Source organism: Schistocerca serialis, chromosome 11 (assembly GCF_023864345.2).
Source record: "Schistocerca serialis cubense isolate TAMUIC-IGC-003099 chromosome 11, iqSchSeri2.2, whole genome shotgun sequence".
Lineage (NCBI taxonomy): Eukaryota > Metazoa > Arthropoda > Insecta > Orthoptera > Acrididae > Schistocerca > Schistocerca serialis.
In genome coordinates this window covers 55,341,943-55,361,442 of record NC_064648.1, presented here as the reverse complement: position 1 = coordinate 55,361,442, position 19,500 = coordinate 55,341,943, and the positions used below count along the sequence as shown (strand labels likewise).

The 19,500-nt window shown below is 40.3% G+C and overlaps 1 protein-coding gene across 6 annotated transcripts in view; it reads left to right on the top strand.

The window, feature by feature from the left end:
- LOC126427088 (zinc finger protein 43-like) overlaps positions 1-19,500 on the top strand; it is a 106,671-nt gene that overhangs the window by 53,102 nt on the left and 34,069 nt on the right. For 5 of the 6 annotated variants that reach the window (XM_050089276.1, XM_050089275.1, XM_050089274.1 and 2 more), the window contains exon 6: positions 9,639-9,676. The exons of the other annotated variant lie outside the window; for it this stretch is intronic. In XM_050089276.1, the coding sequence (XP_049945233.1) occupies positions 9,639-9,676 (38 nt within the window). The remainder of the gene's footprint in view (positions 1-9,638; positions 9,677-19,500) is intronic. 6 annotated transcript variants of the gene reach the window in all.

Here is a 19,500-nt window from a genome sequence, read left to right as displayed (position 1 = left end):
AGCACAACCAACGATTTTCAACAGTCTGCATCTGCAAACAATAAATATCTGCTATTACATTTTTATTAACAGTTTTTGTCGATTTCCTAAAAAATTGGAAATATACCATACAGCGTTATTCATGCACATGCTTCATTTTGCTGTGATTATGTGCATCTATCAGGTGACACTAATTGAGAATATGATTGATTGGTACCTTCTTCCAACCACTAGGAAACTTCCATGGGCTCAGAGATGTTTGATATGCTGCTGTTAGAGAAGGAACAAGTTTAGTGTAATATGAGTGGTATTGTACTGCCATCTCATATTGCCTGGGTGCCTTTTCTCTATTAAGTGAGTACACAGTATAAAATCAATAAAAATTGATCATCTCAGAATCTGTCATTATGATGTTTATGCCGGTACTGAAAGGAGGAACTCCATTATGATATTCCACAATGAAATAGATTGGAAAGAGAAAATTGAATATTTGGCCTTGTGTCTGTTATCTTCAGTTTGTATGCCAATAGGGCAACTGATAGTGATTTCAGTCCAGCTACTGACACTGTGTGCTGATTGCTTACTGTGAAAATTCAATCAAGATGTGTAATGTTAATGCTTTGAAATTGGTCCTATGATGTACTGAGTTTCAGGGTAGTGAACAGAGCTGATTTCAGAATGTCTCTCTACAGTCCCTTGCATGGGTCAAGGCCATCTACCACTGAGTATCTACCCTGTTAAAACCACCAGCTGCCTGTCAGTCAAGCAACATCTAAAAGTATGAAGTTAGGCATATATTGTAATAGTTAATGTATACTTAAACAAGTTGTTTAAACGAATTTAAATGCAGTGACAACTAAATAAGGAAATGTAAACACAGTGACAAAGTTAAGTTGGATGGTGTACTGTCAATGTAAGACACAAAAATAGAAATGGCCATCCTTAAAATCATTAAATTGAATTATATAGGATCACATAGCAAGGGTGAACACTTCAGATTGAAGATAATGCAGTTCAATTATGTGAATAATTGTGAATATTTGACAAATTCCCCAGTTACATAAGCTAATGTGAAATCGGAACTAAGTCCAGCTGGGTGTAATCATCAGTGATGCTGTGTCAGTGTCAATCAAAGTTCAGAAAACAGATCTATCAGTTGCGCAAAGTGATAGTTTGTGAGTCACAAAAACATACAACAATTTAATGTAATGAGAAAATGCCAAAATCCTCATGTATTGCTCAAAATCTTATCATCCATACAATTTTAGAGAGCTGAAATGACACAACTGGTTGGCTGCCCAGAGACTTCGGTTCAACTACTGTCAAAACCTATGCAGACTTAACAGTAACAGCCCAGACTATGTGAGAAACACACATACATTACCAAAGACTATGAGGCACAGCAGCACTGTTTATTTAAAACCTCAAGAAATCATACCATGCTACTCATTTTCAAAACATCTTACAAAACTTAATTAAAATAAGTGATTGAAATTACATTGTTCTTATTGAAACTAATCAACTTGAAATAAACACCTTCCCATACTGGTCACTTTGGAAGCTTACCAAACATTCTAAGATAAATATTAACATTAAATATCAGTGAAAACATGATAAACAGCCATCATATGCAACTGTTAAAATAAGTCAATACAAGGAAATATTACTATAGAAACGAGTTTGTCATATCAGATGAGATCATGATTTCCTGCTCATTTACATAGTGCTTTAATGTACTATGTAGCACATACCAAATTCGAAGTACAACCAGTTGAACTGGACCCATCTTGATCACACTGCTTAATAGTTAATTTGTCAAAAATACCTGAACACAAATCCACTAAGGATGATGGATTTAATTTGATTTTGGCAGAGAAGCTAAGACAGCTTTGGTCTAACCTGGCACTGAAACAATTTATTGTGCAGTATTGCTCGCTGTATATCTAGTAAAGCCAACTAGTGCCCTTAGATAGTGCAAGGAGTCTCTCTGCCCATTATTTGTTAGACACAATTTCTTCACTTCTAGTTGCTCTGAAAATTCTGTCTCTTTGCTCTCCAATGTCATGCATTGGAACATTAGGTGTGATGCAGTTTCTTCACTCTCATCACAGATGCTACATTTATGGTCTTCTTCCATTATACCCATTGTATGTAGGTGTTTTTTTTTTGTTTAAAATTCTCATGACTGGTCATCAGTCCAAACATGAGTTCAATCTCTTTCCTCTTCGAGCCCAGGGTTACAGAGCATCTTTTAAAGCACAACTTGGGCATCGTTACCTTACCATGCTTTTGCTTATAGACCTTGGTCTAGTATTCTATGTGCTTCTTCTAAGCCAGTTCCATAGTTCGTTTGATCATAGCATTGGTGATTATCAGAACAGGTACCGGTCCACTGAATGGAGTCTTTGCCCCCATCCTGGCCAACCTGTCAGCTTCTTTATTGCCACTGATCCCTGAGTGACCAAGGACCCATATTAAGTTTTTTCTATTGAATCCGCTAACTCCACCAAAGCCCTGTGACATTCTGCAATAGTAATATATTGTGCTGCAGGAGCTCCCAATAATTTCAGGGCTACCTTGCTATCTGAATAGATGTAGATGCTATGATCCTTGTAGCACCTATATATATTCTCCTCCACACACGCCTTGATTGCAGTAATTTCAGCTTGGAATACCAAGGCCAGTTTTCCTAGAGAGATGATGCCCTCCAGTTTTGGCTGAACCCTGTACACCCCGCCCCCAGTGCCTTGGTCTGATTTTGACCCATCAGTGAACCAGACAGTGTCCTCTGCATGGTGTCAAACTGTTTTCCCACTGCTCCCTGCTTCCAATTATTGTATTGTAAGGCTTGTTGAAGCAGTTGGGAGTTGTTACATAGTCAGGCGGCATTTCTCAAGCCATTCCTATATTTTAGTGTGTGTGTCTGGATATCCAATGTGATCCAGTTTTTACCAGTTTTGAGTGTGTATGCACCAGCTGCTGCCTTCATCTTAACCCAAAGATGTAGTGGAGGCATGTCCAGCATGACTTACATCCCAGTGGTTGGTGTGCTACTAATTCTGCCTGTTGTGGCAAAGCAGGCCAGTTTGTGCACCTTAGCAAGCTCCTTAGCTGCAGCCTGCTGTTGTACATTCTTCCACGACACTATGGCCCCATAGGAGATCCTAAGTCTAACCATTGTTGTGTGTGTCCAGTGCATACATCAGGATCTTAGGCCCCAGTTTTTGCCACAAGGCCTTCTGGTACTCACTAGAGTACAATTCGCCGTGGAGCAGATGCTCTTAATGTGAAGGGTCCATGTTAGTTTCTCATCTAAGATTATCTCTAGATATTTCACTATCCCCTTCACAGATAGAGTTTCACCAAAAAGCTTTAGATGTCCTTCTTCGTGATTGGTACCACAACAGTCTTGTTAGGATTAACGTTTAGGTCCTATGTAATGTACCAGTCTTGCACAATGTCCAGTGCACCTTGTGCCATATTCCTAACCTTGTCAGCAAATTTGCCAGGTATTACTATGACAAGGTCATCTGCGTATCCGTGGCAAAAGCATTGTCTGTAATTTAGTTCCTCAATAAGTTCGTTCTCCAGTAGATTCCACAATAAAGTGGACAAAACTCCTGGACAACCTCTAGTGGTGTTAATTACTATTTTTTCATTCATCATGTGGCCTCTACCCTCCTTCCACTAAGCATGGCCCTAGTCCATCTACATATAGTGGTCACTAGGTCATGCACCTCTGTTGACCTAACCATGGAATCAAAGTATGTGTTACTAAAAGCCCCCTGACGCCCAGGAAGATGCAGAGGGCTGTTTCTTGAAAGGAAAGTGCTTTCTCCACCCTCCCAACAAATAGTTGGAGAGCTGTCTCACTTGATTTACCTGGTTATGTGTGTTAGTTTGAATGTAGAGGAGCCCTAGTTAGCCTCCTCTCCCCAGCATGTACATTAACTCGACTGATTGGTCTCATATCCTTGGCCTTCGTATGATCAATTCTCCCTGGCTTTGGAATAAAGACAACCTTCACTGCCCTCCAGGCATTGGGAATGACTCCCACTGCTAGGCTAACCCGGAATAACGAGCAGAGGACTCTCATAAGATTGTCTCCTATTTGTTTTAAGAGAGCTGGAAAGATTCCATCTGGACCAGGTGACTTGACCAATTAGAATGTTGCCACCGCCCATTGGATTTTACTGAAATTGACACACTCCTTGGCTGATTCCCAGTCCTCTCTTTGAGTGCCTGAGAACCATTGTCTTCCAGGGGTCGCATTCTGCTCTATGTTATCTGCCAGAGCATATTGAGGAAAATGAGTTTTGAGGAGCAGTTCCAGTGTCTCATGTGCTGTCTCTGTATTTTCCCCATCGTTCTTCCTCAATTAACCTCCTGGATTAGTTGGTACTCTGGTGAGGATTTTGTGAAGCCTCGCTTGAGATAAGCACCTTCCCATGCTGGTCACTTTAGAACCTTAAGAAACATTCTGAGATAAATATTACATTAATTATCAGTGAAATCATGATAAATTGCCATCATATGCAACTGTTACAGTAATTAAATACAAGGAAATATTTCTATACAAACAAACGTGTCATATCAGGTAAGATTGTAATTTCCTGCTCATTTACATGGTGCTTTAGGTTACTACGTAGCACTTACCAAGTTTGAATTACAACCAATTGAACTTGACACATCTTGATCACACTGCATAATAGTTAATTTGTCAAAAACATATCTAATACACATTTGATAAGGATAAGGGTGTAGTGTAAAATATGCTCTCTTTTGGTGTATGGAATTGTGGAGTACATTTAGCTCTGGTCAAATTAATTGAGTAGTTCTAATCAAATTGTAGATACCCTGGATCCAGTTGAGTTCCAGTCAAACTATGTATTCACTGTACAGTTTGATGTATTGTTTATGCTTGTGGCAGTTTTGGCTTACATGTAGTACTATTTAGCATTATTGTAATCAGTGTTTATAAAATTAATTAATGAGAAACTATACAGGGCTCTATTTAACTCCTGAAGTTGGGTTGCACAGTTTGAAATAGTACTGTTGAATTCAATTTTAGTGTTTTTCTATATAATATTTGTGAATAATATTTTATAGCAGGAAAGTGACAAATTAGCAGTTGGCTATGCATCTGATTTTTTGAGAGATCAGTCAGCAGAGTTAGAATATTTGATTTGTTGCATCCTTTGTTTATTGCTGTCCCTCACTAATTTTGGCTGCATTCATCTTTTGTTTGTCAATGAGTTTATGATTATGTTTAAATGTGTGACAAAAATTCTACTTGCCATCATAGCACTGACCTTGGGAAAATCCTAAAATTGCTTAAAGATTCAAGTGCAAAAGTTACATGAATGTGAATTTAAATACTGCCTCACAGTTGTCGGCCTTTTCTCACAGGAAATTAACCCCAATGGATAGTAGGTTAAGGGCATTTCTCTTGACTTAGAAGGAACGTAGTTCACCAGAGCAAAATATTAAATGTATAGATTTTCATGTTTCAGTGTTAAATGGGAAATGTTCAGTGTCAATCAATCCTGTGCATTTGATGGTAGATTCACATCACTATCTCACGTATAATATTTGAAAGTTTGAATGCATGACAGATTTTCAGTTACCTTCATTATTTGTTCAAAGTAATTTCCAGTGGTGCTTACAAAGACTTGATACCATATATTGCAGTTTATAAAATTGATTTGTTTCTTCAAAAAACTGCCTCCAAAATTGAGGTGTGTTACACTCAAATTTAATATAACAAGTCCAGTGTTCCAGTCAAAATTCCCGGTTGCCTTAAAAATGGCCATATATTCAGTGCTGCAGGAAATCTATTTCTATCTAGTAACATTGGATTCAATTGGCAGAAGACATGCACCAGTGCAATGAACATGTTACAGGGATTCACAAGTTTTGTTGAGATGTTTCTCTTGGAACACCAGCTGATTGCGTACAAATCATTCTGTCCTTCCTCCTCTCTCTTCAGGGATGACCTGACCTTGGCTTATTGGTTACTGTTGTTTCATGTTTTTGCTATTGACTGTGCACACTTGTTTGTGGTTGTGATATGCCATAGTCCCTAGAAGTACTCCCAATCTTGAAGACATGCAAAACAGCTTGTCTCACATCAAGCGAGTGTTCTGTTTTGCTATACTTTTAGTTCTCTGCAAGTAAAAGTGAATACCTCAGTCATAGTAGTTACTGGATACCATACCATCAAGGCAAGTTACAAACTTTCGAGCTAAAGGAATACATACGTACATTGTTGTTGTATGATCGTATTTGTTCACTAGATATGTAACCACAGCAGTGTGCAGCTCTTGATGGAGTGACACTTGAATGCATTGCTCTTTTTTGACTGCATGCAAGCAGTACTGACAGCATAACAACACCACTGCAAAATATTTCTGATCACTGCTGTAGCCTAACAAAACACTCCAAATACTGTTATCTGCATATTTGCAGAGACTCTTTGAGCTGCTTGCTGCAACTTGTTTGCAGTACATATACGATTGCTATGCTTTACTGAGAAGGTACTACAAATATGGAACAATTTTTTTTCCTGATCAATTACAGGCCAGCTAAGGTTTTACATTTATTTATGCTACTCCTCCTTCTGTACACATTTTTCTTTCCACGCACCTGACGTTCAGTTTCTATCTTGTCTTTTTGGAACTGTTATGCTGTGGAGAATTTACCAACTCAATCCTGTTTCTGTATTTGGTTTGGTTTTAAATATCTTGCTAATTTATACAAGTTTCTTGTAGGTCTTTGTGCACTCTTGTAAGGCATTGAGATTTTTTAATGGTTTTAGTACTGCTACAGAGTTTTCTTTTCAGTATGCTAAGACTCATTAACCTTGTATGCCAAATTTTGTCTCCAGTTATTTTCCTACATATTTATCTATACTTCTGTATTGTTTCTGAATTTAAATGTTTGTGGTGGTATTCTGTTTCCTAATATCTTTTTCGTAATTTTCACTATCTTTTGTTGATTCTAAAATTAGTATTTGTGATACAGACGTGTATTCTGTGTGATACAGATGTGTATTTTGGCCAAATGACTACTTTGCAAGTTGGAGGTTCTGCAATTTTGGAGAATGAATTTTTACTATAAACATCTTCTGTTAACTGAAATGCAGAGTCCATCTTTTATAGTCTTCCTCTTGTGGTTCCATTTTCCCCACCATTTGGCTACATGACTTCTCATAGATCCTTAAATTTGTCTTCCCCTGACCCTCCCACACTTCGTATTTGATAGGGATGTTGCAGTCCTGTAGTTACCCATTACTGCTTCACTGCTGCTTATCAGAGGAGACGACTAGTCATGCTTTTCCCACTGTTTTTCTTTCTCTCTGTTGTGTGGTTTCTCTACATTGTCAGCATTGCTAAATTATCTACAAAAGTTGAACAAACAATTTTGAAATTATCAATTTCCTAACCAAGTAGTATTCAACTTCTGGTAGTAGATTCTGAGAACAGCTCCATCTGTTCAATATTCACTTTTGTAGTATAGTCTGAAAGAAGAATGGAGTTAGTACATTGCCTTGGCTATAGTCTGTTCTTATCTCAAATGAGGCTGTAGTTCTTTTAAGAAGACCCGTGTTGTCTTCTGTATTTCAGATTCTTTAAGAATTTTTAAATAAAGCAGTCTTGCTTTATAGTCATAGGCCTTCTAAAATGTTACAGATGTATTCCAATTGTATTTTGCTCCTTTAGTCCTCTATCAGTTTGGCCTTCACAGGACCATCCTGTCCTAAGCCATCTCTGATATATCTTGTATTTTAGAATTCTGCTGTTGTCTCTTTGAACTTTTCATGGAATTTCATTGAATCTTATGTGAACATGGTTATCAGTTATTCTAGGCCAGGAATCTTACTTTTATTATTCAGTGGTAATGGTCAATTTCAACAGATATCTATGTCTGACTCTGGAATTCATCATCTTTTCGGAATTGTGCTTTGTTACTGGCACACAAGCTGTCTGATATTCTCAAATCATATTATTGTTGTCCTCGTATCTTTTTAGTGGTGTATGCTAAATGTCTTTTTCTTTGCAGTTTTCCTTTTTTCTTACATCTAGTCAGGCAGACATTCATAAATGAAAACATTTTCTACCAGGGCTGATATGGAATGTACTTATTCAAAATTAATTTGGCAGTTGTACAATTCTCAAGTGGTAGCTCAGTGTGATGTCTGAATCCTTTATAATTCCTTTTGAGGTAATACTTTTGTGTTAACCATGTTTACAAATTCCATTTTCTTTACAAGATGGGAGTCTTTGTAATCTGTATGCCTAGAAATTGGTAGTACTTCATGTACTAATTTCTATCAAAGTCATGTCATACTGCACATCTTAATATCCACTCCCCAAGCACTAGGCATGACATTTAATAACACTGACTTAGTTCATAGTAAGCTGTCACTTGAGAATGGCATAACAGTCAAAATTCCAGTTGTGAATAAATTCATTTAATAGCAGTTTGGGCTGATAATGTTCTCATCTCCATTCTGTGCCAGTCTGAGGATAAAAGTTAAATAAAATCTGTATGTTTTCCTCTGGAACTTCATCAGATGCTTCTCAACATTGTTCTGAGGACTGTTTTACCTTCTGCATTGTTATCCTGATCTATTGGTGCATGTGTATTAATTATTTTGTACCTCTCACCTAAATATTGAATTATTCCAGGGAGAGAGACTTCTGGAGGTAATGAAAAATTTGGATTTTGGATTGTTTGGGGGAAGAGGCCAAACAGCGAGGTCATTGGTCTAATCGGATTAGGAAAGGATGGGGAAGGAAGTCGGCCATGCCCTTTCAATGGAACCATCCCAGCATTTGCCTGGAGTGATTTAGGGAAATCATGGAAAACCTAAATCCGGATGGTCGGGTGTGGGATTGAACCGTTGTCCTCCCAAAAAATTTGGCACCGTTTGCAACATAATTGCCATTTATGAATGCAGAGCCTAGTTCTGTAGTAGTTTCGCGAATTTCTTCCCTGTGTTCTTTGTGAAGAATCTACAGTTCTCTGATTGTGGTATTTCTTCATCTGTGAATGTGATATTTTGTAATGCCAATTTTAACTTGTCCATTTACAATGTGTGAAACTATTTTGAGTTTGCCAATATTTATTAATGTTTGTATATTTAATTGTCCAAGCCTGTATGTAGTTCTGGGTGTGAACTTAAGGTTGGGTTTAGGAGTCACTCCTCACCTCTGCAAGTTGGTCTGGGCTGCCCAGAGCACAAAGGTCCAAATGTGTCACTTACAATGATGGATTCATCTGTCAGTGCATGGCAGTTTTCATAACAGGAAAAAAGTGAAAGAAAACTTTACACAAAGTGTAAGTGCATAACAGATTAAAGATGTTATTGGTCACTTTCCTTTGTGAAGTATCTAGTAGGAAGTATGGCTACAACCAAATTACTGGCTTGTGTAGTTATTTACAGTACTGAAGACAGTGAGAAAATGGAGAATGAATTCTTACTAACATTCTGTTTCATTAACTGCAACAGTTTATCACGTCCTCTTAAATGATATTTTCAAGCCTAACTTACAGCATTTTGTGGACCAATCACATGTTGGTGGGCGTTAATAGAATTCTATGTATTTACTGTCTCATCAGTTGTAAATCACTGGCCATTTCTTCTAATATTTCAGGTGGAAACCTCAATAAGATGTGCATCTGATAGTGCAAGGTAAGTTTTCATAATTCACTGCAGAACTTTTTCAGAAATATAAATTTTTGTTTATTAATTGTGAGAGTACTTCAGTTATAAAATGCACTACTGTAATGATTCATTAATACTATTCTTTGCAACAACCGTTATGTGACTATTCCTAGATAAATAGAGCAAATGTCTGATATCCATACAGGAAAATAAAAGTTCAGGTGGCATATCAGCAGCTGTATTGTGTTTAATGCAGAATGTCACATGAAATCACTTAAATTCAACAGATTCATCTTGATGGGCACAAGCTAATATCATACTGCAGTAGAACAAGTTAGAAGAAAGGGTGAATGGCTATATATCCAAATATTGGAGCTGATTCCCAGCCTTTCAGATTAATGAATATAGTGTTGAACACCTCTCTCAATTCGGTGCCACAGTGGTGCTCAGGTAATGCACAAGCTTGTAGTGGTTTACAGACCACCATCAAGAAGAAACATAAGTAGCTGGTGCCACTTTCAGTAAGGCTGTGGAGACTTAACTGGTGAATCCGCATTCTCTTTGTTTCTCCTTCGTCCTGGTGTGTCCCTGAAGGCTGTCCCATTCGTCAGACACATTACAGGTGACAAGGTAATGCATAATTGGCAGCTCCAGGTCAACGGGTAGGGTTCTCGTACCCTCTGATACAGATCAGGCCCAGAAGGGTGAGTGACTGAGCTGTTACCTTCCCAAATGCCAATTGGTCCCTCTGTCAGGAGTTTGGGGGGTGTGACCTGAGGTGCAAACAATTATTTACGGTGGGTGAATCCCCCTCTGAGGGGGTTCCCAGTTGGAAAGAGCATGCCATTGGAAATGTTGGCAATCATGGGGGATTCTTTTGCAATGTATCAATCACCATCTTAGCGTGTGTCTACTAAACATAAACATAAACAAAATGAGGCTATAGATTTGAAGGCCCTCCCAAATGCACCTTGGTTCCTCATGGTGTCACATACTGAAGAGGGTCATTTCTTTGCTACAGTTAATGCATGCCTTATTCTGGAAGGTGTTGCAGTTGGAGACTCTGTGAAATTTCTCTCATTTATGATAAAGATGGATGCAAACTTAATGCCCACATGCACTAAAAAAAAAAAAAAAACATAGTTCAAATGTCTCTGAGCACTATGGGACTTAACATCTATGGTCATCAGTCCCCTAGAACTTAGAACTACTTAAACGTAACTAACCTAAGGGCAGCACACAACACCCAGTCATCACAAGGCAGAGAAAATCCCTGACCCCGCCGGGAATCGAACCCGGGCGCAGGAAGCGAGAATGCTACTGCACGACCATGAGCCGTGGACCCACATGCACTCATTTTCTACCATTTGCTCGAGTAGTTTTTGCCTCAAAGATTAAGGGAGGCTGTGAAGTAATCACAGTCCAACCATACATTCCAAACCAGATGCGTTCGTACAAGTGTCAACATTATAATAAAACGTTTATCCAGTCAAAACATGGCCAAGTGTGTTACTTTTGGCAGAGATGCTCAGGAGGGCAGCTGTTCGCCTCCCCTCTGCTGCTTGTAATCCCGTGAATGTCCCAAGTGTCTTAATGAGCAAGCATCCAGGAGATCTGATTGAAGGCCATTAAACCCCACCCTGTCACTTGAAATTGTTAGCTAGTCAAAATCCGTGCATTTTCCATCTGGCATTTACAGTACCATTTTTGCTATGCCGTGCATAACGGAGGATATGCCCACGAAGACTTCCAACTTCAAGTCAGTGTTGCAGTAGTGAAATCACACAGGTCACAATAGCATCCCTGTCTCCTACTACAGCTACGCAACAAGCAATCAGATCTTTACATTTGGTGGCGGAATCACGTGCTACACAACTATCAGGCTGAAAGGACAAAAGCAATACTCCTGCAAAGACTTTCTACAGCTAAAAACATACTCTTCATCCGTCAACTAGAAAGTTCTAAGAACTTTAACAAAAACAAATGGTCTTCTCCTTCCCTGACTTGGAGATCCACTTCAGTGGTGTTGGCATATGTACCCTTACCTGGCTGACCTCCATTTTGCTGGTGCCCACTGCCTACTGATTTTCTGCTGTGGAATTCAGACTGACCCAGGGAGAGTGCCAACATGTTTGTAGATCTTGTGGAACAGGATTCTTCAGCCTCTTCCCCCTGTAACAGTGGATTTTTGAAGGCTTGCACTCAGCAGGCACCAAGGTGACTAATCTTCATTTGTTCCCTCTTCCCCAATCCCCATTATGACTTCTGCAATGGAAAATTCATGGCATTAGATCCCAGGAGGGATTACAGCTGCTCTTGGAATTGCAGTGTCCGCTTGTTTTCTGCTTCCAAGAAAAAAACTTATCCTCACAACCCATTTGACGTTTCATGTTTCTTTCTGGTCCTCTGTGACCTTTACCTCCAAGGACAGCATTCCACCTCATGTGGGAGCCATGCTGCCCATCCATCTCATTTAACATGCGACTGCTAGCTGTTGCAGTCAGCATTGCCCTTCCTCATTTCACCTTTTCTCTTTGCAACATCTGCACCTCTCCATCATTTGCTGTTACCAAGTCGGACTTACCCTAGCTCATTTGGTCACCTCCCTCACTCCTTTTTGCTGCTTGGCAACTTCACTGCCCACCATCTGCTTTGGGGCTCTTAGAGAACCTGTCCAAGAGGTTCCCTCTTAGCTGACCTTCTGAATCATCTCTTACCACTAGAGCACCCACGTTCCTTTCAGATTCCATGCACATTTCTTACCATTTGGACTTCTCGTTCTGCACTGTCCAGCTCGCCTGTCATCTTTGGAATGTGTGTTCTTATAGGACAACTATCCAAGGATTTCCACCCAATAATCCCCAAACAGCTTTTAGAGTTTAGCCGAGAGACAAAATCCAATAATAATTTAACTTGGCAATACAACTTAAGATCATTTACAAAAACCTTTAAGAATGATGACAGTTGGCACCTTAAATATGGAAAACATTCTGAGCAGCAATAAACTAAAAAACATTAATAATAATGGCAACTTGGCACCATAAAATAAGAGAAATTTATTCTGCAAGAACAAATTACAATGGTGCTTCAAAAGATTTTACACCACAGACCAAGATCCAATAATAAGTTAACTTGGCATTACAATTTAAAATCATTTATATAAAAGAACTTTGAGAAAGATAATGGCACTTGGCACCATAAAATAAAAGAAGCGCAACACACAACCAATAAATATAATAACAAAATAATAATTTGATACAACCAAAGGGCAAGGGCAACTCCCAACACAATCACAGATGGCCGAGCTCTCACACTTCAGAGCCTTCCCACTAGAAACGGTCCCCGAAATAAATGCTGAGAGCTCCCCAACATGCCTCCCACAACTGCCCATGACTTACGCATGTTGGTTATGTTTTGTAACACATGACAGATAATATCAACACAAGATAAATTTCAAAAATGGAATAACAATATAACATCCCGACAGCACATGATAACCACAGTGCCATTAACTCAGGCGCTCTTAACAGGTGCCAGAAGCCAACACGCACAAATCTTAATAAACAAAACAATAAAAGCCAAGCACACATAAATAGTCAAACCACAGTCTTAGAAGTGCCTTAACAACACCAAACGCGACTATTCCACCAAGTTAATAATAGCACAGTAAGATAAAAATACGGAACATACCACTAAATGCTGTGACACAAACAAAATTGACGAGATCGTGTTGTTCAGGTCCCAGAAGACCATATATACTAAGCAGAAGTAATTCACTATGCGTATACTGTCCAAAACCGCCTTCCTTAGGCAGACTTTACCTAACATGTCAAATGCCAAATATACCATACATGAACGCAACTCCGGGCAGGTAACAGGATCCACCTACATGAATTCCTTCAAAAAGGAACATACAGGCACCACCAAAGGTTACGCTGAGCAGACCGCGTGGGTAACGACCCACTCAGTGGTATAAACAAAAGATACTCCAGTTGAGCAAATAAATTAGTACGAATGAATATCGTAATGTGCCACACACACACACACACACACACACACACACACACACAGCATAAACTTCCAATAACGCCGTCCCACATCAGAATGAAGTTCAGAAACCGCAGCTGGAGCTTCCAGCGGAAAATCTGACGAGCCAACCGAGCTCACACCCTAACCTGGCATACGACTCCAAAATTTAGCAACTGGTTGTCTCCAGGCCAGAGTATCACAGGACCCCACCGGACCTCCACATCGGACAGGCAGGCAGAACAAGTACCCCGACGCCAATTAATCACTACCGCATGGCCAGCACAGCAGCGAGTTGATCCGCCCCAGACCACTCTGCTCATATTGCGAGGTACAACCACCTTAGCGCTAGTCACCAGCAGGTCAGGCAGAGCGAACTTCACGTTCCGTGCAATATCCAGAAACCGACTACCCTCTCACTTTCCGCCAGCCACCACGAACAATAGCAAATCACCACCGGAACCCCACCAGCACTAGAACAGCGAACTATAATCGATTATAGTGCGCGCTCAAAACAAGATCACATGATAGCGGCGCGCGCTGTATCAACCTGGAATGACCCATTCCCTCTGACACATATTCAAGTGATCACTTCCTGTGTGCATCCATGCGCCGACTCCTACCCCACCTGAGTGCAAATCCTATTGGCAAATTTCTACATCTACATTATACTCCGCAAGCCACCCAACGGTGTGTGGCGGTGGGCACTTTACGTGCCACTGTCATTACCTCCCTTTCCTGTTCCAGTCACGTATGGTTCGCAGGAAGGACTGCCGGAAAGCCTCCGTGCGCGCTCATTCACATTCGTGATCTCCTTGGGAGGTATAAGTAGGGGGAAGCAATAATTTATTCGATACCTCATCCAGAAACGCACCCTCTCAAAACCTGGACAGCAAGCTACACCGTGATGCAGAGCGCCTCTCTTGCAGAGTCTGCCACTTGATTTTGCTAAACATCTCCATAACGCTATCATGCTTACCAAATAACCCTGTGATGAAACGCGCCGCTCTTCTTTGGATGTTCTCTATCTCCTCTGTCTACCTGACCTGGTACGGATCCCACACTGATGAGCAATACTCGAGTATAGGTCGAACGAGTGTTTTGTAAGCCACCTCCTTTGTTGATGGACTACATTTTCTAAGGACTCTCCCAATGAATCTCAACCTGGCACCCGCCTTACCAACAATTAATTTTATATGATCATTCCACTTCAAATCGTTCCGTACACATACTCCCAGACATTGTACAGAAGTAACTGCTACCAGTGTTTGTTCCGCCATCATATAATCATACAATAAAGGATCCTTCTTTCTATGTATTCGCAATACATTATGTGTGTCTATGTTAGTCAGTTGCCACTCCCTGCACCATGTGCCTATCTGCTGCAGATCTTCCTGCATTTCGCTGCAATTTTCTAATGCTGCAACTTCTCTGTATATTACAGCATCATCTGCAAGGAACTTCAGACACTACTAGGTCATTTATACATATTGTGAAATGCAATGGTCCCATAACACTCCCCTGTGGCACGCCAGAGGCTACTTGGTCTGTAGACGTCTCTCCATTGAGAACAACATGCTGTGTTCTGTTTGCTAAAAACTCTTCAATCCAGCCACACAGCTGGTCTGATATTCCGTAGGCTCTTACTTTATCAGGCGACAATGCGGAACTGTATCGAACACCTTCCGGAAGTCAAGGAAAATGGCATCTACCTGGGAGCCTGTGTCTAATATTTTCTGGGTCTCATGAACAAATAAAGCGAGTTGGGTCTCACACGATCGCTGTTTCCGGAATCCATGTTGATTCCTTTAGAGTAGATTCTGGGTTATCAGAAATGACATGATACACGAGCAAAAAACATATTCTAAAATTCTACAAGAGATCGATGTCATAGATATAGGCCTATAGTTTTGCGCTTCTGCTCGACGACCCTTCTTGAAAACTGGGGCTACTTGTGCTCTTTTCCTATCATTTGGAACCTTCCATTCCTCTAGAGACTTGCTGTACAGGGCTGTTAGAAAGGGGGCAAGTTCTTTCATGTACTCTGTGTAGAATCGAATTGGTATCTTGTCAGGTCCAGTGGACTTTCCTGTGTTGAATGATTTCAGTTGCTTTTCTATTCCTTGGACACTTATTTCGATGTCAGCTATACTTTCGTTCGTGCGAGGATTTAGAGAAGGAACTGCAGTGCGGTCTTCGTCTGTGAAACAGCTTTGGAAAAAGGTGTTTAGTATTTCAGCTTTACGTGTGTCATCCTCTGTTTCAATGCCATCGTCATCCCAGAGTGTCAGGATATGCTTTTTCGATACACTTACTGATTTAACGTAAGACCAGAACTTCCTAGGGTTTTCTGTCAAATCGGTACATAGAATTTTACTTTCGAATTCACTGAACACTTCACGCATAGCCCTCCTTACGCTAACTTTGACATCCTAAGGCCGACTGGAGGCTATACCCCTCCCTCACGACCTTTATACAGCTGCGAAGACCATGTAAAGTATCTTCCAAATGTTATCCTTATCGCCGAAGAATGTTCCCCACCGTGCACTTCAAGTTTACTGTAGTGTGTCTTGGTCCCTGGTGGACTGAGGCATTCAGCGATATGATTCGCTTGGGGAGATCTGCTCTCCACATTTTGAACCATCGTCTTGATACATCTGCTAGAGGGCTGGTATCCTCTGTAGTCCATACATGTGGGGCTTTAGAAGCTGTCTGCCCCATTTACTAGAGGAAGTTTTGAAAGACAAAGTTGTCTCAAGGGTTATATGGTTTGACTTGTCACACACATTTATCCACGAAAACGGGTTGCCTGAATGCTCGTCCTGGGTATCATTGTCTTTGCTATCCCAAGCAACCATATTATGGAATCACCCAACAGGCGTCTCAGCTCCCTTTTCGCCAAGGATTTTACACTCTGTTACAGTTCCACACAAACGTGTCTCCATGTGTGGCGTCTTCAGCGTCGTTCCTATCTTCTTTTCTCGTGAAGCATGGACAGTGGCTTTCACTTTTCCACTGCCAAAACCTTTTGTATGAATATTTGTCTGCGTAATGAGTTTCTTACACCATCTTTACATCTTGCACCTTTCGTTCTTCCATTCATTGAAACTAGAAAATTCCTGTAGCTAATATCTGATAGGAAACTTACTTGGTCCTCCCATGTATTCTTACCTGGCTGTACATGGTACCCAGTTCCTCAGTGTCCTACATCTCATAAGTGGTGCTTCCAGGGGAGCGGATCAGACCACCCTCCTCCATTTTTTTATCCCATGTCCATTCATAACTAGACTGTGGGTGTTTAGTTCATTCCTCTGCACTTCTGTTCATCATTTGCTGTCTTAACACACTCCATCATCATGGAATATGTTTCACCACTGGTGGCTTTTACGCGAGCCCGGTTGAGAGTCTATGCAGAATATCCTGAACAACTAGTCATACTGGCATGATGTCCTCCTCAGTGGATAGGCATGCCGTTTCTCTTTGACGCCTGACCACTCATCTTATTCCCTCTTATTCCATGACTCCCTTATCTTCTAGTATGGGTCATGCCAGTTACCTCGTGGAGTTCACTTTTGGCTTCTGCTTTACAGCTTAATTTCACAGTACCTGCCACATTCCTGATGGTTGTGAACCCTTCGCCACCTTGGCTTCATGTAGCAGCCCATATTCATTGTGGACGTCATTTTCTTCACTTTTGTAAGCAAGACTCACTATAGGAAAAAACGCATACATAATATGGACTAATCTGTTGTCGAGGTACAAAATTCATTACAATATTACACTCTACACGAATTGTACTGACTGGCAGTCGGTTCACCAGTTCATAACTCAAAAATTTTATCAGTATTATGCACCATCACTTGTCCCTCTGAGAAACCTAGTAGCCATCCTATTAAATATTTGTGACTGAAGTCCGCAATGTGTTTTGTGTCTATCTTTGATTTAAACATATTAACGTTTGCCTTCACCTCATACCTCAAATCCCTTAACAAAACGTTTCAAGTATACATATGAATTGTCAGTGTTGCAAGTGCCAAGAGGCATTGACACAACTTCCCAATTCTCTAGATGCAATTTATTATTAATTCAGTGACGTTAGCTATGCTTTCGTATGTTTCCAGCCAGTCAATGCTGTACATCGCTACCCCCTGCACATATATTGGAGGAAAGTAGTTTGCTTTCAATTTAAACCAATTAGGATTAGAGTGAACATAATTTCATCGCAGATTCAAATGACGTGGAGACTTGCATACTGCTTGTTTTTATGCAATTTTCAGGAAAAATATCATGCAGAAATATCCTCAGAGGTATGAACTGAAGTCATGGTAGCGTCGAACATTGTACATCAGCTGGTTCCTATTGGTCAAGTGACAACACAGTTCTTCAGGTGGCCTTAAATCACCAAGAGCTCCATACCCCAAACAACATCTAAATTGACAGTTCCATGTTTCTTGGGTTTCCACATTGTCTTAGGCAATGTATCCTTTATAAACACGCTGTAAAATCTCGTGATTTTAAGTTTGCTGACGAGTTTAACCAGATCTGTGTTATTAATCCTTTTTTCCAGTATCATTGCTGTGGGCCTTTATGTACAACCAAAGCCATGTAAATATAGGCCTTTACCTATAGCAATGGCCTCCATGGTCATATTATGCCTTTCAGCTGCTTGTAATTACTTTTCGCTTTTTCGGGCGTTCTGTACTGCTTGAATTATATCAGCTCTCCTAGCTAATGAAACCAGTAGCTGACAGCCCAGCAAATGCAGGTATCAGAAACAGAATTATTCCACAAGCTGTCTTTGATTTTTGTAGGAATGTGGGCGTTTTACCACATCATTTCCTTCCTTCTTTCTGCCGAAAGGCACCGTTTGCAGCTTTCACCAATTTTTTAAATATCCCATAGGCTTTTCCTCTTCTTTATTATACAGTGAACTGAATTCAGTAATGCTTGAAGGTTAGTCCAGTACCCCATTTAAGTTCGAGCAAACATTGCCGTATCAACCACATATTCAGAAATAGCTTGTGCTGCATGAATATCTGTTCCTTGACATACCTGTGTAGCCTTATCAATGAATATTTGCTCTGCAATACGGTGATCTTTGTCTGTAGTGTAGGCAATGATGTGCACTTTGTATACATTGTCCAATGCATTAAAGCCCTTGTCACCATAAGCTAGGTGCTATTTTAGTTTTGTTCCAGCTCCACAGAAATTGTATCCAGAGATATACACTTCTGATGGCAGATTCTCGAGAATACCACGTCCGACTTTGTTGATACGTTTCATAGCACTCATGTCACACTACTACATGGTTTCAGCTTTGCTTTTCGAATTACATAGCAAATTGTGGGTGTTCACTCAGCTGTTGAGCTTTGATGAGAAACTAAGCCATTTCATCAATGCCCTGTTCCTTTGACATCATATGACCTGCTCAATGAGGAACATAATGGGTTCAAAGCTTTCCTGTAATTCCTTTGTGACTTCAATAGGTTTGCTCTTATTTCTGTGGTGAATAATGCGATTATACTCGTCGATGATTTTTGGCTGTATGTTCAGCCATTTGCACATACATTGAAGATTAAATTGCTTCCACATTCCATTTTTGATGGTCCAGTTCAACCATTTGGCAATACTAGTTTCCAAATATGAGAATGTTGAGTAGTGGTTTATCCCACTTAATTCGAATTCTGCTTTGAAATGTCTATCGCAAAATTCACTTCCATCATCTGTCTTCAAGGTTGATGGACAGTCGATTTAGTCCTGTCTGCAACAACTGTCAGAAACCTCTCAAACCTCCTTCCCTGTCTTTACACTCAAAGGTAAGGCCC